This window comes from Pavona decussata, unplaced genomic scaffold (assembly GCF_977016875.1).
Source record: "Pavona decussata unplaced genomic scaffold, jaPavDecu1.1 SCAFFOLD_236, whole genome shotgun sequence".
Taxonomy (NCBI): domain Eukaryota; kingdom Metazoa; phylum Cnidaria; class Anthozoa; order Scleractinia; family Agariciidae; genus Pavona; species Pavona decussata.
The window spans coordinates 230,200-257,500 of NW_028145641.1; the positions used below are offsets into that span (position 1 = coordinate 230,200).

Below are 27,301 nucleotides of genomic sequence, written 5' to 3' on the forward strand. Positions count from 1 at the left end.
AAAAAGAAGATGAGCACTAAGCTCTCACAAAGGCGTGGACGAGACTTGTCAAGTTTTCTTGAAGGGGTTCATACCTCCCATTTTAATTAGGTTCACTTAAATACAAACCACTGCAATGATAATTTGAAACAAACTTTAAATAGCCATTATTTTAATATTCAAAGTTGACGCTATTTGTGGGCCAACTGGTAAAGACGATCGCCTAACCGTTGACCTCTTTTTTTACATACTGTAATAACCCAATGAAAATAAACCAGCTAAAGAAACCTCGCTTGTTGCTTTACAGATAGCCAAAGCACTTAATCAGTTACAGTTGAAAACAGCTCGGGTCCACAAAAAACTAACTTGTGGTCAGAGCGAGACTTGAACCCGTGGCCTTCGGATTACAAGTCCGACGCTCTAACCACTCGGCCACACTGCCTCCCTCCTAAAAGTACTTTTACTTTCTGGAGTTTTTTTGTTTGTTTGTTTGTTTGTTTGTTTTCTTTTATTTGGAGTAAGCGTCGCTTTTTGTGTAAGACCAACATCTACCTCTATACATTAAATTAGCTGTTATTCTTGGAATAAGTCATTTCCACTGATCCAAAAATCATGTATTCGAAAACTAATATACACACGTTATCCAGAAATGCTTAGGAGACTTACTTGTAATTTTAACCAAAACCGTGACATTGTCGAAACCCTGGCTATTTTTCGCAGTACAAGTGTATGTTCCACCATCACAGTTATCCACGTTAACGAGCGAAAGATCTCCGCCTTTGCCAACAACTTCACCAGTTGATTTCTTCCAAACATATGCAGCAGCAGGATTTGCATCTGCTTCGCAATTGATAATTAAAGGATCGTTAACGTTTACTCGCCACGTGAGCTTTTGAGGAAGAGTAATTTTCGGACGATCTGAAAACGAAATAGAGTAGTATTTATAAGGCAACAGTAGGGTAATTTCAATAAGCCATGATCGTTTTTGTTCATGCAGGCTATCTATTTGCAACTGCTTAAAAGTTTCATGCATAACTACCATGGTCTTTCTTCTAAAAATGAAGCGTGTACATGTAATTACATTAACAATTACTGCATAAAGTTTTGTCATCAGAACTATCATATTCAGCTTCACCAAAAATTCATAAACATCTAATTATGTATCAGCTTAATGCAAAAGGTCACGGACGATCTGTCTGGACATCTGCACTAAGAAAAAAGCGGCTAGTGTGCGGAAAGGTTTAAGGATAAATAAACCATTTAACAACAACAAGTACATTTAGTTATGTGAAACATTTCCTCTTCTTATATAAACAACTCCGGACTCAAGATAAACCGTAGCAGGGTTTGCAAGTCTTCGAAAATTTTCAACTTTGAGTAATGAGCTGTCCATGCTATGACAGAGTCAGGCTTGTGTCACAAGATTCCCACCACTTAGCAGTGATTAATGTTGAAAAGGTATTTTAACAGCATAGTTTTTCAATCACACTAGCCCTAGACTTGAAAAACGAACAAAACATACGATCGTGTAAAAACAAGAACAATCGCTCTTTCCGCTGTTTTGTGCCATTTTTCTGGCCATTGAACCAGTTTTCGTGCCACACATTTCAAGCCGGATACTAATCCATGTAGCATAAGCTTGTTATCGCTCTTGTTGCTTCTTCAGTTAACTTCTTTTTACTCCAGTCAGGTGAGACTATCTTTGAAATCTGTTCCAGCTCAGCATAAGATTAATAAATTTTGCCTTCAGTTCGATGCCTAAAACTCACTTGTAAACCGGTCCTCGGAGTAATCTAAAAAGTCTTACCGGGTCCACCGCTGTCTAGTTTCAATCAGATTTAGACAACAGTAAGAACAATGGTTTTAAGGAAATACAGACCATAGAATTATATATTCCGAGGCCGATGAATCAGAAAAGTTGCGTTCCTTCTAGAATCCGGAGAAGTTACAATGAGTATTCATTCAGTCATTCTACTTTGCGAAGAAACGCTGCATCATAACTCAAGCTTTTTGCGTCTTTTTTTCTTTTAGTCGTGTGACCGAGACTTGGCTGGATCTCTAATTTTGTTTCTTTTGTCTCGTTTGAGCCCCGCATTTATAATACGAAATTTTAAACAAGTTTATCTAGAGTTTATCAGGCCTGCAAAAGTTTTCCCATCAAGCCATGAGGCCTGTGCACTGAAAACAGTGCGCAAATCACTGGTTAAATCCCAGGCTATGTTGGGTCTCTGAAACCTAATTTTGCCATGAAACAATACGTGTCTCCATCCTGACAAAGAGCCAAAAGAATACGAACAAAACTCCTAAAAAATGTTTGTAGTGTGTTCTTTTGTTCTTTATCTCAAACGAAAATCGGCTGTAAGTTGCTACAAATAGCAACAGTTAATATATCAACCACGGAAATATCTACTTGAAAAAGTCTTGGGTATACATGGACCTAAAGATAAGTAAGCGAACGTAAAACGAAACGTTTCGGAGACATGCAGAGACCGCGTGCGGCGAATTACGAGCCGCCATGAAAGTACCTCGGTTCGTTAATGGCATATTCTGTTGGGAGCTGTCACAAGCCTCAAGCACATGTGAGCTAGCATGCGTTTCATCGCAAGCGCGGCAAAATATGTCTGTTGCGACTCCTCATTGTGAGAAGTTTGTTGACGTGTGGAGGAAGTCCGACGTACATCTGAGACGAGAGCTATAAGGCCATTTTAAAGTTGTGTGCTTAATGACCTGGCCTTGGATTGGAAATGAGGCTGGGGGTGACCTTGTTTTGATACAAACCTCACTGTTTTTCATATGTAAATGCAAACTAGTAAGCATACGAATAGCATGATCTACATAAGAACAGCAGTAAGGTTTGTATCAAAAAAAGGTCACCCCTAGCCTCGCTTCCAATCCAAGCCCAGGTCACTGGGCTTGGATCTGAAGCCCTTACCTTTTGCCATTTCTTATATCCAGCGCATTTTTTTACGAAAATAACCGGCCTTTCTAAGTGGCTTTTGGAGATGGGCCTAGCCCCAAAATGTTTTAAGAAGAGAACTAGTAACACTCAGCGTCACATCTGTAGAGATGGTGTTACAGCGATTTTTTTTCTGCACAAATGACTCAGCCCTTTTGATTTGTTTCATTACTGAAAAATGCCCTTAACGGAATATTTTAGTCTAATTGCGGGCAGGAAAAGTAACGATAGCCCAGTTACAATGTTGGTTGACCGTACACCGATACTTTATCGTCTGCTTTGCGGATACTGTTTACCGTTGTGGGCTGTTTGACCAAGTCTTGCAATAATTGGCAATTAGTTGGCCGTGTGTTGGCAATGTCTTGGCAAATTATTTACAGACCCTTCTTAAATATATTTGTCTAGGATATCTTCTTCCTCTTTCCTGTTATCTCCCACCAGTTCATCTCCATGCGCAATTTTATGGACTGTATCCTGGAAAGGTAACTTGTTTTTACCACATCCCAGACAACATTAAAAGCAAAATTAAATCTGGTTATTTTTCGCAACACTACAGACTTACAGTAAACAGTAACACTTGCAACAGCTATTGCAGGATTCCCCACTCCATTACTGGCTGTGCACTGATATTGGATTAAGTTATCAGGGTTTCCAGGTCTGCGCACATTTGCAACTGTGAGTAAGGAGGTATTGGAGAGGACCTCGGAATTCCCAAATCTTGTCCATGTTATGACAGGGCCGGGATTGCCAGATTTATTACAAAACAATGCTACGTTGTTTCCCTCCACTACAATGCTGGTTGTTGTATTTATTTCTACTGATGGGGCAACTGCAAATTAAAGCAATTTAAGCATTAGCTTACCTAGGTAATGACAATTAATTCATCAGAAATAAAAAGCTAATAATGTGAAATGCGCTTTAGCCATAAAAAGCTTTTCATGCAAGAATTGTTTAAATTAACTAAAATGGTTTTATTTCCAGGCTCACCAACAACAGTGATGCTGACAGTAGCATTGTGTCCAGTGCCGACTTCGTTGATAGGAACACAGGTGTAAACTCCGTCTTTGTCAACAGTGACAGTAAATACACCTAACCTGCTGTTACCAATATAGTTATTGTTAAAGTAGAACTGATACACGTGGGCATCTGGATTGCCATCTGTTCTGCAGTTAAGAGACACAGTAGAGCCACGTAGTACTGTAGTGTTACTTGGGGTAGTAGTGAGCCTCGTATTGAATGGTCCATCTATAATGTTGAATGTATGCAAATAATGGTGTGAATTACACTGTCAAAATACCAGAACCTTACGGCGTAAAAGATAGTTCAAAATGTCAAATGAGAATGTAGTTTGTGATCCTAGGAAGAGGAGAAAACTGAAATCTGCATTTAACAGACACGGTAAAGCCACGTAGTACTGTAGTGTTACTTGAAGCACTAGTGAGTCTCGTGTTGAATGGTCCATCTATAATGAAAAATGCATGCAAAGAGTGGTCGATGGGAATTACACTGTAAAAATACTAGAACCTTGCGACGTAAAAGATGGTTTAAAATGTCAAATAAAAATGTAGTATTAGTTGTTACATTTGTGAGGCTAGTGTCAAGTGGTAGGTCTTTTGTGGAAAAGGAATACACCAAATAAATAAAGAATAAATTAAAATCTAAAATACCAGTACCTTATGACAGAAAGCTGGTTTAAAATTTCAATGTAGCAGTGTGAATAGCAAGCAAGTTCGAGAAGTGGAAACTGTATGAAAAGAGGGAGGTGTCTTGTTAATATACGGTATCTAACGAATAAACATTGAGCGTTACGATAGGGGTAACGGAAATTTGATAAAACTAAAAGATCCATTCTGTTACTTTTGACACGAGCTTCCGATTAAAGAAAAGCAGGAACTTTGAATGATCGCAGTTTTTAACGCACAGTATATTTAACCTTAATACTTAATAATAATAATAACAATAACAATAACAACAATAATAATAATAATAATAAAAAGTAATAATCATCATTGAAGCTAATTTATTATGAAAAGAAGATTTGAGAAGTAATATGACCTTAAATAGGACTGTCACACAATCTGCAAGCATTAGTCAAACACTTTCATTGTTACGTCCAAATGTCAAATTCACCCCATACGCCAGGCATGTTTTGCTATCTGTGGGCCAATACACCATTTCCGATATATTAAAATTCTAGCTTGGCTACGAGGCTTGGGGGAATAAAACAACAGATATTTCATTGAGGTTCAGAGATAAATAATAATTAATTTCTTTCGTTTTATTCCCCCAAGCCTCGTAGCCAAGCTAGAATTTCAATATATCGGCAATGGTGTATTACATTGCAGCTTTTCTGCAGTGTCAATCAAGACCACGCGTGTTCACCTGCATGTCCTTGTTTTTTTGTGACGTATCTCTGATCTTTCTAAGCGTTGGTCATAAAATTACCACCCACCCTCCCCCTTGTTTTTCTTAGCATGATTCTTCTCGACTGTTTACAGATTCTGTTCAAGTATAATACAAAAGCCTTTTTTTCTAACTCTTACATAGTAGTGTTAAATGTTAATTGTTAGTATAATTATACTTTGCTATCTTCTCTATGGACTTCCAGTCCTATGAACTATAGTTTACATTTTTCATTTTTTCCGTATTATGTTAATCCCTAATGCAGAGGGATTTTGTTACCAGAATTGTATATAGTGACCTTGTGCTTGGACTTGTGCAGCATGTCTGCCTATTGAGACATTATTACAATTGTTATAGTTAATTAGTATTCAGCCCAGTGCTGTTTTGGGCTTATTGTGTCTGTCTGCCCATTAAGATTTCCTTACAAATGTTAAAGTTATCATCCAGCAAAGTACCGTTTTGTATGGAACGCCAACACTGTCATATGTCTTTCGATGTGTTTTATGTGCAGACGTCACGTCATTATGTGCAGTTCTTTTGCGTTCATATTGAGGCATTCTCCCTTTATGTGTGGTTTATACACAAATATATTTCGTGCAAACTTCGTTACATGCACTCTACTTCCCATTATATCATGTGCTTTCTTTGATATATACAGTGCAATTGTCAGTATGTGCTGTCAAAACTTCGTTATATGTGGTGCATTTTCTTGTTATTTGACCTTTAACGCAGTATTGATTACCGATAGAAAGATTATGAGCTGTGGATGTTCGCTATGGAACAGACGTCACGTCATTATGTGCAGTTCTTTTGCGTTTATATCGAGGCATTCTCCTTTTATGTGTGGTGTATACACAAATATATTACGTGCAAACTTCGTTATACGCACTCTACTTCCCATTATATCCTGTGTTTTCTTTGATATATACAGTGCAATTGTCAGTATGTGCAGTCAAAACTTCGTTATACGCACTCTACTTCCCATTATATCCTGTGCTTTCTTTGATATATACAGTGCAAGTGTCAGTATGTGCTGTCAAAACTTCGTTATACGTGGTGTATGTTCGCTGTGCAGCAAACTTTATTTTTTTTTTAATGCAAGTTTATTCCAAACAAAACATAACTTACAATACTAACATTTCTTACTAATTAAAAAATACCACACGTTACTTACAATACCGTTGCATAACTTACAATAACTAAACTTAGATTGTACTACTTACAGTAAATGCACAAAGAAAAATAGGAAGTTACGAAAAGAAAAAAGCTACATACAATCAGTTTACTATTAACAATACAAAAACTGGAGTTTGCACAATGCTCATAACACTTATTAGATTCTAACAACGAACAAAACACAATTAAAAAAGCGTGAATACGGACAAAAGTACACATTTCCTGGTAGTCTTATAGCACAGGGGCCCACGTTTCCATAAATTTCTTTAAGTTGTACGTAGAATAGTTAGTTTGTTTTTCAGACGTAAAAGAAAACCTTCAAAGTTTAAGTTGCCATTGCATACACTTGTGGTGAAAATGCGGTATTTAGCAATAATGAGAGAGTAGTTGAGGACAAGCCAGGTTTTTGATTTTTTATACCAGCCATAGAAGATCACGCTCTCGGATAAAGTTATTTTTTCTTGAAAGCTTTCTCGCCACCAGAGTCTAAACTGATTCCAAAAAGTCGAGGATACATGACATGTAAACAGCATGTGGCTTTATGATGATATACCCACAATGCGTCGCGAGAATCGTAGAACCCAAGCCTCCGCGTATATTCTATTACCTTTTTATTTTTCCGCGCGAAAAAAAGGGAAAACATCAAAATGGTGCCCATCCTTGAACAACTGGGTCTTGGAACGCTCTTGGAGCGGTTTGCCGAGGAAAAAGTAGATGCAGAAGTAATCCTATCGATGTCGGAGAGTTCTTTAATTCGTCTGGGAGTGGAAACTCTAGGGGACCGAATCCGAATAAAAGAGCGCTGCAAACAGTTCGTAGACGGAGAGAGGACAAGAAGTTTGTCTTCCACGAACTCTTCTCCATCCCAGCAAATAATCGAGGAAAGAGGCAGACTGTTTCAGCCCTACAGAAACAGCAGCCGCCGAGACAAAAGTTGTGGGGCTGCGAAGACTGGTAAAAGGAAAAATCCATCCCGACGCACATGGACCGGTCAATTCGTGTGCCTTGCAGATCGACAAACTTGTAGGGTGCCTTCCTTAACCGAAAAACAACTCTTACAGCAAGCTGGCCTTGGGCTCAAAAAGATCAGTTTTTTTGTCGATGACAGTGAGGAGGAAGTCTTGGAGAAACTCAGCAGCGATGTGCCAGGCGATGACGGGCTTCCAACCGGTTTCCCTTGGCTGAAAGAAGGCAAGGGCTTTGAACTAATGAGTTGCGTGACCAACTCACGCGATTTAGCTGTCGTCAAGTCGTCCTGGTCTGTAGAAGGGCTAAAGACTCTTTTCACTCCACAAACGAAGATATATCTCCGGCCTATCCAGAAGAATCTGCGTATTAAAGCAAGGCAAGATAACAGGCTTACCTGCAAACAGTTGAGATTTTGGAATGAACTTTTGCTCTCATTCATTTGAAATTTACAAAAATTGGTTAAGGGCCTGTTTACAGGGAGGGAGGGTAACCGTAGCACTCATACATTTCTCCCTTTTTACGTGACATGTCTATAAGGCATATAGGATTACCCTGGAGCCAGGATCACCCTAGCGAAATGTTAGGGTTGCCCTAGTGCCAGGGTAACCCTACCTGCCTTGTAAATGTTCTGCTAGGGATAACTTGCCTACCCAGGACAACTTTTTACTTGTTTCCAGACCCAATCAAATTGGTGGAACGAGTATGACCTGGCTTGGTGAACGGTCTACAAGCCAAGTTTACAACTTTCTACTATTTCCCCTTGCTTTCGCCCGCTTCACGCTTTATAGTATAGTTGAGCAGAGGTAACCCTACCTGTTTGTAAACCCAGGCTATCTTTTACCCTCTTGCTAGGGAAACTCTAGGACAAGGGTTACCCTCCCTCTTTGTTAACAGGCCCTAGCTCACCCAAGCTGAGTCTTAATGTAAGAATACTTGTTGGAATTTTTCATCAGTAGGCTCTTGTTGTAGAAAACAGCTGTTATCATTTGATTACACAAATAATATTATTATTGTGGCACTATTTTTAACGCTGTACAATGTTGAAATAAAGTTAATATCTCAACAGGGCTCACAGGTCTAAACGTCCAGTCCAATTTATTCATAGAGGTTAATGAAGTGTCTAAATAATATGCATACATAACAGAAGTTACTTCAACCCAAAATTAGAACTGTGTTAAGATCAGATCTGTCTATCTGCAAATTTTCTCAAAGTGATGAAACTGAAAGCTAATTTTAACTTGACAAGCCACCATCACACTTCTGTGAGGGGCCATCATGTACCAGTACCACCCTGGCATGAGAATAGTTTGTCTTCTTCCTGGTTTACACAATGATGTCAGGTATTCAACTTACACAAAACAACTGAACAACTCTTTCACATACTTAACAAATCTGAAAAGGTAACTGCAACTTGTTTACCATGCAAAATTCTTTTTATCTCTGCTCTGTCACAACGAAGTTTCAACAGTGGTAATGACAGTTATCTCACTCATTTGCCAAATGTTTTCCTCTGAAGTATTGGAAATACCAACCCCACCCCAAGTTAAAATTGTCAATTTCCCTACTGGCTGTCTTATCATAGTCTATGCAACAGTTTTCTTTGCTTGTAACCATTACTTGGCAACTGCAGAAGATAAGGTATTACATCAATTCGCTAAGGTTGTATTTTAGTACTCTTATTTGTTCCTGACTTAATAATCAGTCACATCTGAATTTTCAAGAATGTCTAGCACCCTTAAATATACATCTATCCCATAATTCGAAGATGTCCAATTTGTGGGTACTTGATTACTTAGAATCTGAGAGCAGTGGTCACTCAGAGCAACTGGTACTTGGAATATTGGCCGGCTATCCTCCACTCTTTCCATCTGTAAGACTCCTTCAGCACCATAAAATTTAAGTTCGGCACTAGAGAGCTCAATGCCAACTGGATTCTGGAGCTGGCCAGAAACCCAAAGGCGAATAGGGGAAGATCTTACGGTTCTCGTGCAATGTCTGGACCAGGCATTTCTCCACAACTCAAGCTTTTCATTTATTTTTGGTAGGTCTGATACATAGTGAAGTGCTGTAATGTGAAGGTTGTTAAATGGATCTAGTATTCCTTCATCCTCGAGAAAGTCAATCAATTGATAATACATGCTTAAGACTCCCTCATAAACATCCCTCCACAGTCTTTCCATTCGTTGATTATGGGTGCTCTTGCCAGTGATCATGCTGCCTCTATTTGTACTCCTCCTTGTTAACATGTAATCAGCCACTAAAACGTTTTCCCCTCCTTTACCTGATCTCACTCTGCTAGGGAGCCCATAGTTTTCCACACCTTTCAAAAAACATTGTAGCACAGTCTCGGCCCTGTTATTGCTTCTGCACTCTAGTGCCACTGGCAGACAACTAAATCCGTCAATTGCACCTATAATCACAAAGTACCACCGCACTAGTTTGTGATTCGTGTCTATATGCCAAAGGTGATTGCGTCCCTGCACATCGTAAACGCGTCTATGCAGGCATCCTTTTTTCCTTGCATTTACTCCATCGCAGTTCACTCGGTGCAAACTATCTCTAATACGCATCCTTTGCACTATAATTCCTTTCTCAACCAGGAATTGCTTGATTAACGTTTCGCCAATGTAATATTTTCAATGTGCGTATCTAGTTCCAAATCTGCAATGTCTGTGAAGTCGGACTTACTGAGTCCAAACCGACTCATCCTGCGGTAAATGGTACTTTCAGAGACGGATAAAATGGTAGAAACTTCTTTGATAGTGAAACCTTCTCCTAACAGATTCTCAAGCACACACTTAGGAATGGTGAATGATGGTGCTCCACAATTTGCTTGGACCTTTCTCAGTGCCTCTCCTCCAAACGTTGCACACTCGATTCGTAGAGCCATGATATCCCTTCGAGAGGTTACTCCCAGGCTTTCCAGCTCTTGTACTGACAGCTTACAAACAAGATCGGGTGTTATTTTTTCCCGCCAAAATTTCTCTGCCAGATCTCCAAGATTCACTTTCTTCAACACGGATGACATAGAACTGGCCACGGTGGAAATCTGGCTTCTTCACGAGAACACAGAATCAAAATGGCGACAAGTAACGAGGAGGCTTGGGTTCTACGATTCTCGCGACGCATTGTGGGTATATCATCATAACGTTTGCTGCACAGCGAACATACACCACCTATAACCAAGTTTTGACTGCACATACTAACACTTGCACTGTATCTATCAAAGAAAGCACAGGATATAATAGGAAGTAGAGTGCGTATAACGAAGTTTTGACTGCACATACTGACAATTGCACTGTATATATCAAAGAAAACACAGGATCTAATGGGAAGTAGAGTGCGTATAACGAAGTTTGCACGTAATATATTTGTGTATACACCACACATAAAAGGAGAATGCCTCGATATAAACGCAAAAGAACTGCACATAATGACGTGACGTCTGTTCCATAGCGAACATCCACAGCTCATAATCTTTCTATCGGTAATCAATACTGCGTTAAAGGTCAAATAACAAGAAAATGCACCACGTATAACGAAGTTTTGACAGCACATACTGACAATTGCACTGTATATATCAAAGAAAGCACATGATATAATGGGGAAGTAGAGTGCATATAACGAAGTTTGCACGAAATATATTTGTGTATACACCACACATAAAGGGAGAATGCCTCGATATAAACGCAAAAGAACTACACATAATGACGTGACGTCTGCACATAAAACACATCGAAAGACATATGACAGTGTTGGCGTTCCATAGTTTTGGGCTCATGGAGCATGTTTACTCATTAAGATTTAGCTACAAATTTTACAGTCATTAACTTAACGCCTACCGGTGTCTTCAGGCAGTAAGCCCTGGTCAAACGGTGATGATTGTTGATGATTGTTGGAAAGCGTGCTCTCATTTGACCACCAACTATCACGCGCAATCACGCGCAATCATCGAAAATCACGCAGTTTGAGCGTGTTCAAATTCTTCATGATTGTTGATGATAGTTTTCCTCGTTTGACCACCCACATGATTGTTGATGATAGTTTTTCGGTCAGCTCTTTCGAGAGTGAGCTTTATTTTGCTTTTGTCACTCTATGCTGTTTCTTAATTATCTTTTTGGTGAGCTCACTAAACTATCAAACTATCATCAACAATCATGCGGGTGGTCAAACGAGGAAAACTATCATCAACAATCATGAAGAATTTGAACACGCTCAAACTGCGTGATTGTCGATGATTGCGCGTGATAGTTGGTGGTCAAACGAGAGCGCGCGTTCCAACACTCATCAACAATCATCACCGTTTGACCAGGGCTTTAGTGTCTATCATTATTGACTTGTTATTTTACCAGGTTAAGGTCATTTGTACGATTTTTCAGATTTGATGTTTGTGAAGTAAATAAACCTTGGGAGAGGATGAAGCGCTCCATACAGGTCGTACTTTGCCCCATAGACTCACATGGTCAGCTATCTTGGTAGAGTGGGCCCCCAGGATAGTCCTGTTATCATGGTAACAATGGGTGCAAACTCTGTTGATGATCGGAGCCCTGGACAGGATTGTGACCCCTTAGGGCCTCGGGATTAGGACCTCAGAGAGAGGATTAGAACCCCTCAGCTCAGTGGCCTGGGGATTAGGACCCCAGAGAGAGGATTAGGACCTCTCAGTAGCCTGGGGATTACGAGCCCATGGAAAGGAGGGAGAGGATTAGGACCTCTCAGTAGCCAGGGGATCAGGACCCCCTGACCTGAGAGGATTAGGCCCTCTCGTTGCAAAGCAGCTGACCTGTTTGATCTTACGTGTTTTCTATCAGCAACTCGAGTACTTCATCCCCATACAATTCACCCCTTTCTCCCAGATAAGACTTTGTTGTCGTATTTGATTTCATGGGTTGGAAGTATTAAATGCTATTTTAGAGGAATCTCCATTATTCGAACCCTTCATTTTTCGAAACTCCCGATTCTTCGAACCAAAAGTTGTTTCCCTTGGATTTGCTTCGGTCAGATTTTTTTCCTCCGATTTTTGGAACTTCCGCTTTTTCGAACCAAATTTAGTTCCCCAGGAGGTTCAAAAAATCGGTATCCCACTGCACTTACAAATCACTGTGACCATTCTCAGTGTTGTGGACCCATGCCCATAATCGTTGAATGGAATGCAGCTGTTGGTCCCCTGATTTACTCTTTCAGTTACTGAAGTTGTAAGCGTGTAAGAACTACCAAATGACGAGACACTCGACAAATCTTGCTCTCTATTAAGTCGACATCTTCTTGGTGGATTGGCCTCTGCACTACAGGTCAGGGTGAAGTTCACATTCACAATGGCTGTGCTTTTGGTCAAATTCATTACCAGACTTGTGCTGATTGTATGAAACTCTGTGACGGAATAAAAAAAGATTTGTCATACAAACGTAAGCGAAAAACAAAACGAAGAATCAATTAATTAACAATAGGATTCGACCCAGACAGCTGCTATACATCTGTGCGATACAATTCTAAGAAATCTGGATTCAGAAAGGGTAACCGGCAATTTATTTATCGATCTTAAGAAGGCATTTGATACTGTCCCACACGATGAAGAATCAATTAATTAACAATAGGGTTCAACCCAGACATCTGCTATACATCTGTGCAATACAATTCTAAGAAATCTGGATTCAAAGAGGGTAACTGGCAATTTATTTATCGATCTTAAGAAGGCATTTGACACTGTCCCACACGATGGTCTTCTTGTAGAACTATGCCGATTTGGCTTACCGGACAATCCTTTAGCCTGGTTTGAAAATTACATGACGGACAGGAAGCATGTGGTTAGTATTGGTGACCAACTCTCGAGTGCTGAAGCTGTTAATTATGGAGTTCCCCAACACAGTGCCTTGGGTCCCATACTTTCGACTCTGTATATAAATGATTTGCCATCATGTTTTCAGTTATCAAACGTAACGATGCACGCAGATGATAAAGTCCTGTATTTCTCGTCATCTTACACATTCGAAATAGAGGTAAGACTCAACCTTGAATTATCAGACCTCTGTTATATTTGTTGGAAGAAAACAGACTTGTGCTTAACATAAAAAACGGAGCTCATAACCTTTGGTACTCCACAATGTCTGCGACTTTAATTTCAGATTTTAGAGATGTAGATGTCCGCCTCAACGGCCAACCAGTCAAAAAGTGTACATCTGTCAAATATCTTGGCGAGGTGCTAGATGAGAACTTATCATTTTAAATGATAAGAAGGTCTATAAAATACTGGGCACTTTCAAAAGGTTAAAGCCACTCGTAACTAAGAAACTAACCGAATGTATAAAACAATGGTCCTACCTATACTCGACTACTGAGACGCTGTCTGGCACAACTGTGGTCAAGGAAATAGTGGAACATTGGAACGATTACAAAGAAGAGTAGGTAAACTTGTACATCGTCAGGGGATGGAATTTTCAAGCGAAACAATATTGAAGATGCCTGGAGGGAGCTTCTGTACACGAGACGTGAATCTCATATTAGGAAACTTGTGTCTGATTGCAATGTTGGCAGGGTCCCTGTTTACCTGCAGAATAATTTTAATGAAAGCATAGGGACATTCATAAATCATGAAACAAGACACAGCTTACTCTTGTTTGTAGAGAAAGTTCGATTAGAGTCAACAAAACATTTTTTCTACAAAAGAGCATTATTTTTAAATGAATTTGAATATATGAAACTGATATGTTTGATCTGCGGGTAAAAAATTAAATAGAAGAAAGATCCTCGCAGTTATTTACGCAAATTAAATAGTCGCGAAAAGAAAGCCTGGAAAAAAATTCAGGCTTGAACGAGGTTCGAACCCATGACCTCTGCGATACCGGTGCAGTGCTCTACCAACTGACCAGCTCCCAGTTGGCTTGATAGCTCAGTTGGTAAAGCACTGCACGGGCCTCGCAGTGGTCATTGGTGGTCATGCCATAGGGAGCGCTATGATAGAGTGACAAAAGGGATTATCATTTCATGCATTTTTTCCTTCTTTTCATTGGCCGAGAGCAAACCACGTGACTTGCAAATAACTGCCTCCTGCCTACAGATAATGGTCTGCTCATGCGCAATACTGTCCAACCGTGTTTTGCTGCGAATAATATTCTGCTCATGCGTAACTGAAACCACGCTCTTGTGTGAAAATGGCAGATCGCTTTCTTGAGCTGTCATAGAGTGATTTGACATCTTTAGTTGATCAAAATTATGAAAACAAATTCGGTGATCGAATGATAAAACAATTATTGATCTCGGTTAACCTAATCCAATAATTGTTAATTGTTTGGGAAGCTTCGGTAAGGAAAGGCATTTTTCCTGCCTTCAGTTGACCTCTGCAGCTAAATATTGTTACACGTCTTGTGTAATTCACCTGAGCTTAGATACACACACTGTGTCAAAAGCAAACTTTCTCACACGTCGATTGAAAGCTTGGATAAGTACTGGAGTATAACTGGAGGCTGTAGTATTTAATAAAGAAAGTCTAGTATTTAATAAAGAAAGTCTTAAAAAAATATATTTAAGGAATAGGACGAACATTTTATTTAAAAAGGAGCGCTGTTCAGTGTTAAGAAGGCATCGCATGAAATTGAACCCTTGACACCGATAATTAGATCCTTGCGAAAAAAAAAAAATTAAAATTCCACTCTGGCAAACAATTGTATACTTTGGCAAACTCAGTTATTAATTAAAGATTAACTATATCCCTACCCTCTGTTGATCCCTCGACCTTACACCGACCTGTATAGGCGATTTGTTTACACGCCGCGGGAACATTGAAGGCTTTAAAATCGTTTTTAAGTTTAAGAAGCTATAAGAAAATCGAACCACAGCAAGGATGCCTCTGCAGCTATCTTATTGTCTGGGAAAATTATCGCTACCTACTGGGATATCTGCGGTACCACAATAACTGTAATAATTTTTTTCAATTTCTCGTTGGTGTATAGTTCGCTCATGCTTTTTGCGTTTTTCTGCTCTGAATCCACGGTCTTGCTTCCTTGCCTTCCAAAAGGAACACAGCCTCTGGGAACGCCATTGATGGAAAACGGATTCTACGAGATGTTCTCTCCCGAAGAGTGAAAAGATCTGGGTACGAGATTGGACACGATTTTCGAAGTTAACAATAAGAGTTTGTAGCGTCCAAATTCGATCGAAAATAAGGGTGCGTTTATCTGGGAGAATCTAAAAACGGACTTTTGATCTCAGATTAGTTAGTTAGTGTCCCCAATTAGTCTACCTAGGCTAAATACATCGACACTTTAATAAAGGTTTTCTTTACTTACTTACAGATCATTCGGATCATGGCGCAACAAAGGAACCGACGAATCCACACTGGACAAGGATTCGTCGGTTCCTTTGATGCACCATGATCCGAGTGATCTGAGATCACAAATCCGTTTTTGGATTCTCCTAGAAAAACGCAACAATAGTCTCTGAAAAACCTTCAAAAATTACAATAAAACGTAAAAAAGCTCACCTGGTGTGTTTTGCTGTGCTCTCATGGCTTGTCAGAGCTTCCGAGGTTTTGAACGGTTTATCCCTCCGCGGCTGGTCTAAATGCAGCCCTGTACTATGTAAATGACAAGGTTGGAAAACTTGAAATCCAATTTGACCCGTCATTTGAGGACTTTTGCGTGCCTCGGCATATGCCGAAAAAATGATGTGCGGTCCTTCCAGAGTAACTCTTTCTCGTTCATTTGTTGAGACAAAGGCCTTTGGTGAGAACAAAGTTGAGTTCAAAACCGCCCGCTATTTTGCCGCGGAGAAGCGCCGTGTCGCTGGAATGTCATGACAAATTCATGGTCAAACCTACAATAGGCACGAGTACTAAAATGTGCCCCGCTGGCAGGCAACAAGCTACACACACACCTCCCGGGTAAGTGTAGTTTTGTACCAGCCAGCCTGACTTTACTTGAAACAATTCGCGATTTTTCAACTCATTTATCTGGGGAACAGCGTTCATTTCAAGAAATGAAAATGTAAGCAAAAACGTCAAGAAAAGTTAAAATGACAGAAAAAATTTATTTATTTATTTATTTATTTATTTACTTACTTACTTACTTACTTACTTACTTACTTACTTACTTACTTACTTGCTTGCTTGCTTGCTTGCTTGCTTGCTTGCTTGCTTGCTTGCTTGCTTGCTTGCTTGCTTGCTTGCTTGCTTGCTTGCTTGCTTGCTTGCTTGCTTGCTTGCTTGCTTGCTTGCTTGCTTGCTTGCTTGCTTGCTTGCTTGCTTGCTTGCTTGCTTGCTTGCTTGCTTGCTTGCTTGCTTGCTTGCTTGCTTGCTTGCTTGCTTGCTTGCTTGCTTGCTTGCTTGCTTGCTTGCTTGCTTGCTTGCTTGCTTGCTTGCTTGCTTGCTTGCTTGCTTGCTTGCTTGCTTGCTTGCTTGCTTGCTTGCTTGCTTGCTTGCTTGCTTACTTACTTACTTACTTACTTACTTATTTATTTATTTATTTATTTATTTATTTATTTATTCACCACGACATACAAAGCCCTCCGACACTCAGTACGTGCGCTAAAAACTTTGAAACATTTCTTTGGCGTTCTCGGCAAAACAGCAAGGTGAAAATCATGAAACGACCAAATTCAAGGTTTTGTAGAGAATTCAGGCACCTAGGATATAGCCTGGAACCCCTGCACAAGATTTACGAGTTGGAAAATCGCGAATTCTCGTGTAAGGGCCGTTCGCACGAATGGGGTCTGAAAAATCTGTAAGGCCCTGAGTACGACCCCGCACAGTGCGATTTGAAACGATTTCTTCAGAAACACATCGCATTAAGACAAACTTTTAATCATAACTATACCTTAATCAGCAAGAAAACCTCACAAAAATAATGTACGAAAACAAAATATTGTTGGCCATGACTTTTCTTTTTTTGTTAGCTCTGAAAAGAGCCGTTTTGTGGGATCCTATATAGATCCGATTTTTTCACTTACACTTTTCCATGATTCCAGTCTTTGTTCTAGCAAACCTAGTTGTCTTAGGGTCCTCGTTTTTCTCGAAAACAAAGCAGAAAAAACAGCGAAAAAAAGTAACAGAACGACATTCTTCATGTCAAAACAACTCCGTATGTAAAGCATCGGCGAAATCCTGCGTAAAAAAAAGTTTCACCAAAAAAGCAATATACGCCCCTTTTGCGGGAATCCATTAAATTGTTAATTATAATTATGGTAATCCTACGTTTCATTTGAATATTAGAGTTCAATAGCTAAAAGAACATCCCGAGAGGTTATTGAAAGCAATACTGAAGTTCCTGGATAAAATACCTAACAAATATGTCACAAGGTGCATGATGTGATAATCTCATTATCCAAGCTGTTACAGATCCAAAGTTCATCGTCCCGTTCTCTAGTGACGAAAGCTTGAGCTGCCTGTGATTTAGGTCACACAGATGAACTAAAATATGTTTCAACAGTACCATTCAACTTTTGTACCAAGCTTGATTGGCAATAACACAGTTTTGGTGATGTCTGAAACTGACTCTGCTCTACCAAAAAAGAATGACTTAAAGAGAAAGCACAATGCGTACATGAGAGAAAATAGGAAAAAAGAAAAACTGTTAGGAGACAAACAGAAAAGTAATGCACATATGAGGGAATAAAGGAAAAGTAGACCAGATTAAAATAGAAAAATTACAATGCTTACATGAGAGAATATAGAGGTAGCAAACCATATGAACAAAACAACCATTTATCTCAAGTAAACTGTACAAATGAAAAACGTTTTCAGTGATATAAGTGTAAAGACAAACACATACGATGAAAATCAACAAAAACAAACAAAATCTTTGAAAGATATGATATCAAAATTTTTATAGAATTGTGAACAATGGACCAGTTAATGTGACTGTATAGCTGCTGTGACCAGTTAAGGCTGGTTCACACGAGCAACACAAACGCAAGCACAAGCAAATACAGGTGTGAGCTACCACAACGCAAAAGCAAACGCAAGCGCCAGTGCCAACGCAAATAATGGAAAATTGCTTCATTTCCTTGCGCTTGCATTGGCATTTCACACGTGTGAACCCAAAGGTCACTAAAGCGTATATGACACAGGTAATCTTGCAAGCGTGATATGAGTTTGTATGGCGTTAAAATTAAATCGAAATTTAGACAACAATATTTCCACAACCACCCACAAAAATTATACTAAAGTCTGAAAAAGATTACCCGCTGTGTTTTGCTGTGTTTTCAAAGCTTCTCAGTGCTGCTTCCAAACGCCGTTTTGAGCGGTTTATCTCTCAGCGGCTGGTCCACGTGCATGCATCACTGTATTATGTTAATGAAAGGTTAGAAACTACAAGTCGAATTTGAATGAAATTTGGCCCGTCATTTGAGGAGAGCACTTCGAAAACCTTGCTAAAATTTGCTTGAAACTTAAGCACTCGCTTATCTGCCCCACCATATGTTAAGAAGGATGATGTGCGGTCAAACGGTCAAACCTGCATAGTCACCTGTGTCACATACGCTTTGGTGACCTGTAGTGAACTGGGAAAACGCAAAGGCAAACGGAATGCTCGTTCCATGCCTCTACGGTTTAAGTTCAAACAAAGATGGCGTCCATCCTTAATCTCATTCCCAGAGTCCTCGTTCCCCGACTGCTGGTCTAGGGTAATGCGGACAAGATTGTGCCATGTTGGTGTACTGAAATGCGCGTGCGTGTCTCATTTTGCCTGCGTTTGCGTTCGACGTATGAACGTCGCTTGACCTTCTGCTTGCGTCGCACGTGTGAACCAGCCTTTATGGTATAAACATAGTGTATACTGATAGGCAAAGAGAAGAAGTCCAGATGTGGAGAAGGATTTAGTTAACAAAATAAGTGTTGACAATTGAATGGGTGTGTACATCATTAAAAATATTTATCTAAGAATGAAGTTCCACCTGGTACTGTAGTCAATGGCATACAGTTTCCACCAAAACCTGCATTTTTTTATCCAGATGAGTTACAGTGTAGACTACTAGCTTTAATACCTTACACGTATAACTATAGTGAGTTGTGTTTCGTTTGCTCTTATTATTTCACTTTGTTAATACTCTGAAGAAAACCAAAGAACAATTTGAATTTTTCCACAAATTTTTTAAAAGTATACCGATGATTGCTACAAACATGTAACTTACCTGCTTTCGAGAAAAGAAAACCATTTTTAACGCGCAATGAACGAGTTATAGCGATAGCTGACTGTGCGCTTGGTTAGTCGTTCGGTTTTGTCGTTAACTTTCGGGCGTGCGCAGTCAATGAGTTTTAAATTCAATTAGTGGATAAAACACGCGAACAAAATTTGTTCAGGGCGCATCAGGTGATTCTTATTTAATATGTAGAGAATAATTTGACGATCATTTAGTGCAAGAATGGAGATTTTCGTTAAATCTGAGCAAAGTTACATGTTTTTTCAGTTTTTTCAGAAAGGCCGGGGTCGTCAACTCAATTAGTGAAAAAAAAAAAAAACAGAAAATTTTTTTCACGACGCATCAGAATTCTCTAATCCATTCTGCAGAGAATAATTTGACAATCATTTTAGTGTAAGAATGGAGATTTTTCGTTGAATCTGAGCAAAGTTATAGATTTTTTCGTTTTTTTCCACGAAATGCGGTGTCTTTTAAGAATTGAAAATAATTTAATTTACAAATAATTGAATTAAAAAATAATTTAATTGCTGCCGCAACGAGGGAGCCTGAAGCGACCGAGCAAGGCAGCAACTCTAGTCGGCACAGAAATATACTTATGGGGCCTTAGGAGTGCTTTCTTGCAAAATGCAAAGGATTGTGGTCGCGCAAAGATCAAACGAAAAAGGAATTGTGGTTAATTTTGTGGGCACCACAATGCAACGCGCTGCTTTGCTTTTTCCAGTTTCGGACAGAGCAGTGAAGAGAGAGCAATCAAGGTGAGTACTTTTTTGTCGTTTTGAATGCCCCTGATTTTAGGGAATGTTTCTACTTCGTTTATATTTTCTAAACTGCATCTCTTTTAATTTCAGAACGCAATGTATTTGCAATTTCAGCGCCAGGTATATCCCCGAGGTAAAAGTGAAGGCAAATTCTTGAAAGTTGTGTTGTTGATTACGTAAGCTTATCGGCGTTGATCATTTCCAACTTTGTTCATTCTTAAATACAAAACGTAGGCACTCAAGCTACGTCCTTACACTATAATTTGAACACTACCTCATACGAAAAGCAAATAATGCATACAAGGACTGTATTTGTAGAAGAATTATTTATGTTTAGCTATGTTTCAGAACTCTCGAAGCCAGCCGCGCCGAAATCGCTGAGACAGCGTATTTAATTCCAATCGTGCAGTCTTCTGATTATATTTTTTTCAGCAGGGCAAAACTGCATTTTAGCTCAGCTTAAGTCATGAATATGTGAATAACATACGCATTTGAAATGTTTTACTGGATGTTAGTCGTTTTTAATGACATGCTTGACATGTAAACAACATTTTATTTTCTATCAGATTTATATTTACGCGAATCACTGTATTCACTGCAACCTGGAAGGTCAGTAAACTTAAGTTTTCCATTGCTTCCTTTGATCACTTGGTGCATGTTTATACGCCTCGTTCCAAACTTGATCACTTGGTGTATGTTTATACGCCCCGTTGAAAAAAAAAGTTAGATTCATTATCTTACCAAATAAACAAGTGCAACAGGAAACAACATTTCAAATGTCTGATATTTTAGCCTTGTAGCTGGTTCACAGGTTTCATGTAATCACTCTAATAGAGGACGTTTTGGGCTCACTACATAGCAACAGTAAGTATTAGTCAGAAGTCTGTTTCACCGTTAAGTAAAATCACACTACAATTTATTGTATATTTAACAGTTTCAAACAAATACAATTGTAAGTTCTGTTTCCTTTGTACTTTCAACGTGTCATTAAATACACATTTCCGTTGTTATACACGTTTCTTGTCATCGCTGCGTTTTCCCGTTTCACATAGGCACCATGGGTCATTTTCGACTCTTAACAGCACTCACCTGCCTCCCCAAGGCAGCATTCACTGCGGTGAGGGTAAAAGACGGAAAGAGTTTGCGGAATGGTATGTGGAATGGCGTGCGGAATGGCATAATTATGTGAAATACGATTTACGCGGGAAATAAATAAACTGAAGAGCGCGTCATGTTTTCGCGTCAATTTTATAAGAGCAGCAGCTTTTTTGATGCTGCGAACTCTTGCTAAATATTAAGAACAATTCAAGGATTTGATCGTCTGATTGTTGATTTGGAAGAAGTGAGGGTAAAGAAAGCGATGAAAACTGTTTTTAGTTTTTGCATTCAAGGAACTATGAGTAAATCCGTAGTAAATTAAATTTCATGTTCACTTTACTCCATGCGACTTCGGTTGACAAAAATAACGTGGCAGCGTGAACTCTTCTCAGGACAAAGATTGATCCTTCACCGAGGGCAAATAATAAACCTTTTTTTTTTTTAAACCCTCGGTAAAAGATCAATTCTCATACCCTGTATGCTCGATGATTCATTTGTCATGAGCGGGAAAATGAACAACAATTTGACCAAAATGCATTTGTGATAAGAATAGTTTCACAACCTTTCAAACAACCAGTGTCGATAATTAGACACCATAATTGTCATCTGCTTTTTTGCTCTAGGGCTTTTTCGCTTTTAAATCTCATTTTAGGTTGGGACGTCTGGCACTGAAAGACCTTAATTAAAGACGGATATGTTTCGTTCGATAACGCGTAACTGAACCATAGCCACCTGAAACCGTATTAAATAGCTAGGTAGCTAGCTCAGCAGCTTAACAGTGACTTGCGTACTCGTCGCTCGACGAAAATGTAAGGTGAGAAAAAGTAGAACATATTTTTCCCATGAGTTGTACAAATTGTAAACGTCAAAGAGTCTGATAAAATGACCGAGTTTAAATTTAAAATTTCTCACATAATAGTTTTGGCCTTGGACTGATGTTATTTCTCCAGTCTGGTGTTGCTTTTTGTCTAGGCTACTCGCTGCCACGTTCTTTTTGTCAACTGGAAATTTAATTTATTCTTAGTTCATTGAATGCGAAACTTCATGGATTTCTTCACTGTCACTTCCTAACCAGCGATCAGACATGTTCTATCCCAGGCGCATATTTTCTAATCCTCGATCTGTTGTTTGGTTGTTTAATAGTCCGCAACATCGAAAAAACTGCTGCTCTTATAAAATTGGCGCGAAAACAGGATGCGCTCTTCAGTTAATTTATTCCCAGCGTAAATCGTATTTCGCATAATTATGCCATTCCACATACCATTCCGCAAACTCTTTCCGTCTTTTACCCTCACCGCATTCACTGCCGGTGAGGGTAAAAGAAGGAATGAGTTTGCGGAATGGAATGTGGAATGACGTGCGGAATGGCATAATTATGCAAAATACGAGTTGCGGAATGACATAATTATGCGAGATACGATTTATGCATAATGACTCACAGAAATACATTAAACTGAAAAAGCGCGCCTTTTTTTGGGCGCCAATTTGCAAATACAGCCTTTTTGTAACCATTTCAACCGAAGAATGCATCACAAAAACCCAAACGATGGTATCTTCGAATTCAAACTTTTTTCCTTCGATTCTCATCGCATAGCCGTTGATGCAACATAGCAGCTCGTGGACTTTTATCGTTCGCGAGTGAACACAAGATTTGTAATACATTTGCATTAAAGAGGCTTGTTTATTTACGTAACCTGGTTTCCATTCCACACGAGTCGTCCGCCATTACGGGAGATGTATACAACTCAATCGAAGGCTGGTTAAACTTGACATGTTTCAAGCTTTCACAGCGCCTCGCAGGAAAAAGACGTGAGTAAAGAACCGCCTCTGTTTATTTTTGAAACGATTTGTGTCACTTGTCGAGGATTTATCTGGTTATGACGAATGTGGTGGTTCGGTCATGCTCATTTCCGTTGTTTTACGTTTCATATTAATCAATTTATCATACACAGCCAAACACACACACAAGCAAAACAATAAATAAATAAATGAAAACGAAAATAAAAATTTAACCGCAATCTATACCGCAGAACTCTTTCCCCGTATTTTGACGTGTAGATTTCGGTTTTTTATTTTCGAAGGAAGGATCTTGATGTAACAAAGTTTCAACTCCAACATTTATAAGAAACTATATCTAAGCAATTCGGGAAAGATTTCCGCACAGCCCCATACATTATTTATCCATGCACAACTGTCACACTAACCCACTTCCAAAAACGACGAGCGTGAAAACAGAGTGTGAGTCGCAAAATGTATAGATAATTATGCATGGGGCTGTGCAGATATCTTGACGCAACTCGTACTAAAAATACTGTAAGAGACTAATGTCACTTGAAGCCTATGTTCTTGTATTGTACTGGTTATCCAAAACCATAAAATCTCGGTTTTAGAGAGGAAACATGAAATTCAGTCCACTTTGGAGAAGAGAGTGGTAGGGGGAGGGGAACTGCAATAACTGTTGCAACGTGTTGAAATAACACCCATGCCCATTTTTAACCATGAATAGTGCATGTCCCTCCGACTTATCAGTGATGGAATCACCTTCAGCGTGTATACTTTACAGTTAGAAGAACTTATAAATAAATCATACTGATAATGCGCCGGGCAAACCCCGGGCATTTGAACTTTTGAAGATTGGATCGTTCAAATTCCCGCCCCCTCGGCCCAAAATGGTGTTCAAATGCCCTACCTTATCGTCGGATTTGTCTGTCAAATGCCCCTCCTAAAGAACAATCGTTGTCGGCTCCTGTCATGAGTTACTACAAAAACCGCAACTTTAACATTGAAACTAATGATTGAAAATTGAATTTATTAAGTCAGACAATGTCAATCAGCAAGTGTAAGCTGTTCTAACTCCGAAACACGGCAAAGGTTCTTAAAATGAGTTAGCCGGCTACGTAGACTGTTCGAGTGGCAGGGTATTCTGCAGTTTAAGCCAAAGCGGCGGTTTTTCATTCGACAGTTTTTATTTCTTTCACTATTCACTGCGGGACAAAGCCGCAGCTTGACTCATTGTATAAAAAAATCTACATCGTTTATATACAATCTATAAAAATAATTAATATTTAAGCACTCTCACTTTTGAAGACCTTTTTTGTAAGCTTTTTTTGTAATACTGTATCCCTTCCTTTAAATTCTTCCATCTTGTCCAAACACGTGTTTATAGTTCGGCGCGCCCCCAAAAAAGCGATTTGAAACCTGACACTTCCGGTTCAATTTTCCCCATCCCACCCAGGCAAGGTCAAATTCCCCACCCCGGGAAGGCCTTACCCGTCAAATTCCCCACTCCCAGGCACAGAAAATAGTCAAATGCCCGGGGTTTGCCCGGGGGGGGGGGGGGGATGTCGAAGTTTCGATTTGATTGGCGCATAATATCCCAAAATATTCCTAAGATGGAGAAAGCTTTTTCACCACTGTAACAACTATCATCCATCACAATGGCTGAACAATCCAGTCACATTGTATTTTATTTTCAAAGTACAAATTAAACATGTTACCCCAAACATTGTTTATTCTGATCTTTGAAGTGGGTATCTAAGTAGGTGTTTCAATATTATGCTAGCTTATAGTGGGGCAAAGCCTTAAAGAATATGTTAGTACTATATACTGGTTTTTCGGCTTTTTTCTATACTGGCAAGGTTCCACATTAAATCATTTTTTTTTTTTGACATTTTACAAACTGTAAGCAAGAACATGACAACATCACTTTGAAAACGATAAGTTTGTTGAGTTGTTTTCAAATAACATTACATAACTAATTATGTAATGAACAACTCATTTTCTGGCGTGAAAACAGCCTTGTTTTATGTTAAATGAAGATACTGTTTGTAGAGTTTTCATTTACAAGCTTTATATATGTGGACATGGAAACTGCTATGACAACTAGAATTACCAGCTAAAGTTATGGTGGATATAGTTTTGGTTGTCATAAGAGAGGATCAAGTATATGTGTGGGCTTAATCCTCTAATGGTCTTACAAGACTTATTGGAATGATGACGATTCCCCTTGGTTTATTTTTAGGTCAGTCATCAAGAATCATAAAAATTAATTTTTAAAAAATTATGTGTACGTAAACAAAAAACAAAAAAACTCTGGTTGTATGGTTGACCTAAAAAACAAGTCATAAATAGTGAACAGCTGGGTATGTATCGGAACATGTATAGAGAATTCATACTTTTGATCCTCTCTTGCTTGTTGTTGTTGCCAAACGTTAACTCCATGTGAACAGTTAATTATTATTGCTCTACACCCCAAGGGGAAATGGGAGGTCAATTTTAGAGCGATGTAAAAATGCTTGTCCCGGACAGGGGTTGAAAATTTGCAGTTTTGAACCATTGCGGTGGAAATCTGAATCTCTGCTTTCAAAACCTCAAAGGAAAGCTTTTTTGTTCTGTGCAATGAGGAAACTGCTTGATTATTTCAATATTTTGTTTTGGTAACCCTTAAGGAAACTACACTGGGGTCACATTTATGCCAAGAGAGTCTGGTACAATTTAGAACATTCTGTTCAACATTCTTGACGGCTTGTCCCTTCAGTTTTATGTAAGAGTCCCCCCTTCCCCTGGGGTGTAAGTGTGGTTACATTACATCTTAGTAGAGCTACTTGAGTTACTGTTGTTGAGCTACTGAGCAATCCAACCATTTATGGGTTTACCTCTGTGAGACCTGTGATACTCACCAATCAGATAAAACAAAGAAAACCAAAAAAGTCAACAATAGGTTGAGTCTAGGAAAACTTCACAGGCTCTTGTAATGAGGCACAGATCATAATATCGTAAAATTCCGGTTACGGGTGGGGATACGTAAAAAGGAAATGTCACCGGCTTTTTTAGGGGCAAGGGGGGAAGGGGACTGTTACGTGTTTATATAAAGATCAAAGATGGGCCTATAAGTGGAAGAGTGGTAGGGGTTTATCACGGAATAAAATTTTCGTTTACAAATAGATGGCCCAAAAATCGAGGCGATTTATTAGCAGGGGAGGGGGACTTAAAACCGGGATTTCATGGTATGGGATAACCAGTACAATACAAGCTTATATCGATTCTTTAAAATAAAAAAAAATAAAAAAAAAATAAAAAAAGAAAATAAAGTAGATAAGAATTACGGTATGGCATTAATTACCGAGGCTTCAAGTGACATTAGTCTCTTACAGTATTTTTAGTACGAGTTGCGTCAAGATATCTGCACAGCCCCATGCATAATTATCTATACATTTTGCGACTCACACTCTGTTTTCACGCTCGTCGTTTTTGGAAGTGGGTTAGTGTGACAGTTGTGCATGGATAAATGTATGGGGCTGTGCGGAAATCTTTCCCGAATTGCCTAGATATAGTTTCTTATAAAATGTTGGAGTTGAAACTTTGTTACATCAAGATCCTTCCTTCGAAAATAAAAAACCGAAATCTACACGTCAAAATACGGGGAAAGAGTTCTGCGGTATAGATTGCGGTTAAATTTTTATTTTCGTTTTCATTTATTTATTTATTTTTTTGCGTGTGTGTGTGTTTGGCTGTGTATGATAAATTGATTAATATGAAACGTAAAACAACGGAAATGAGCATGACCGAACCACCACATTCGTCATAACCAGATAAATCCTCGACAAGTGACACAAATCGTTTCAAAAATAAACAGAGGCGGTTCTTTACTCACGTCTTTTTCCTGCGAGGCGCTGTGAAAGCTTGAAACATGTCAAGTTTAACCAGCCTTCGATTGAGTTGTATACATCTCCCGTAATGGCGGACGACTCGTGTGGAATGGAAACCAGGTTACGTAAATAAACAAGCCTCTTTAATGCAAATGTATTACAAATCTTGTGTTCACTCGCGAACG

General features: G+C 39.1%; 2 protein-coding genes and 1 long non-coding RNA gene across 3 annotated transcripts in view; 1 reads left to right on the forward strand and 2 right to left on the reverse strand.

Annotated features, from left to right (window-relative positions):
• Positions 1-13,979, reverse strand: part of LOC146457888 (uncharacterized) — a 31,697-nt gene extending 17,718 nt beyond the window's left edge. Inside the window, exons 1-5 of the mRNA XM_085091420.1 lie at positions 13,802-13,979; positions 12,578-12,853; positions 3,923-4,180; positions 3,498-3,764; positions 646-897 (exon numbers count right to left, since the gene is read on the reverse strand). Of these exons, the coding sequence (XP_084947546.1) occupies positions 646-897; positions 3,498-3,764; positions 3,923-4,180; positions 12,578-12,824 (1,024 nt within the window). The 5' untranslated portion in view covers positions 12,825-12,853; positions 13,802-13,979. The remainder of the gene's footprint in view (positions 1-645; positions 898-3,497; positions 3,765-3,922; positions 4,181-12,577; positions 12,854-13,801) is intronic.
• LOC146457874 (hemicentin-1-like) overlaps positions 1-27,301 on the reverse strand; it is a 289,647-nt gene that overhangs the window by 228,378 nt on the left and 33,968 nt on the right. The gene's annotated exons all lie outside the window — the stretch shown is intronic.
• On the forward strand, positions 20,350-20,994 carry LOC146457889 (uncharacterized). Its single transcript, XR_014858362.1, has 3 exons — positions 20,350-20,367; positions 20,461-20,532; positions 20,734-20,994. It is a non-coding gene; the product is annotated as an uncharacterized LOC146457889 (long non-coding RNA).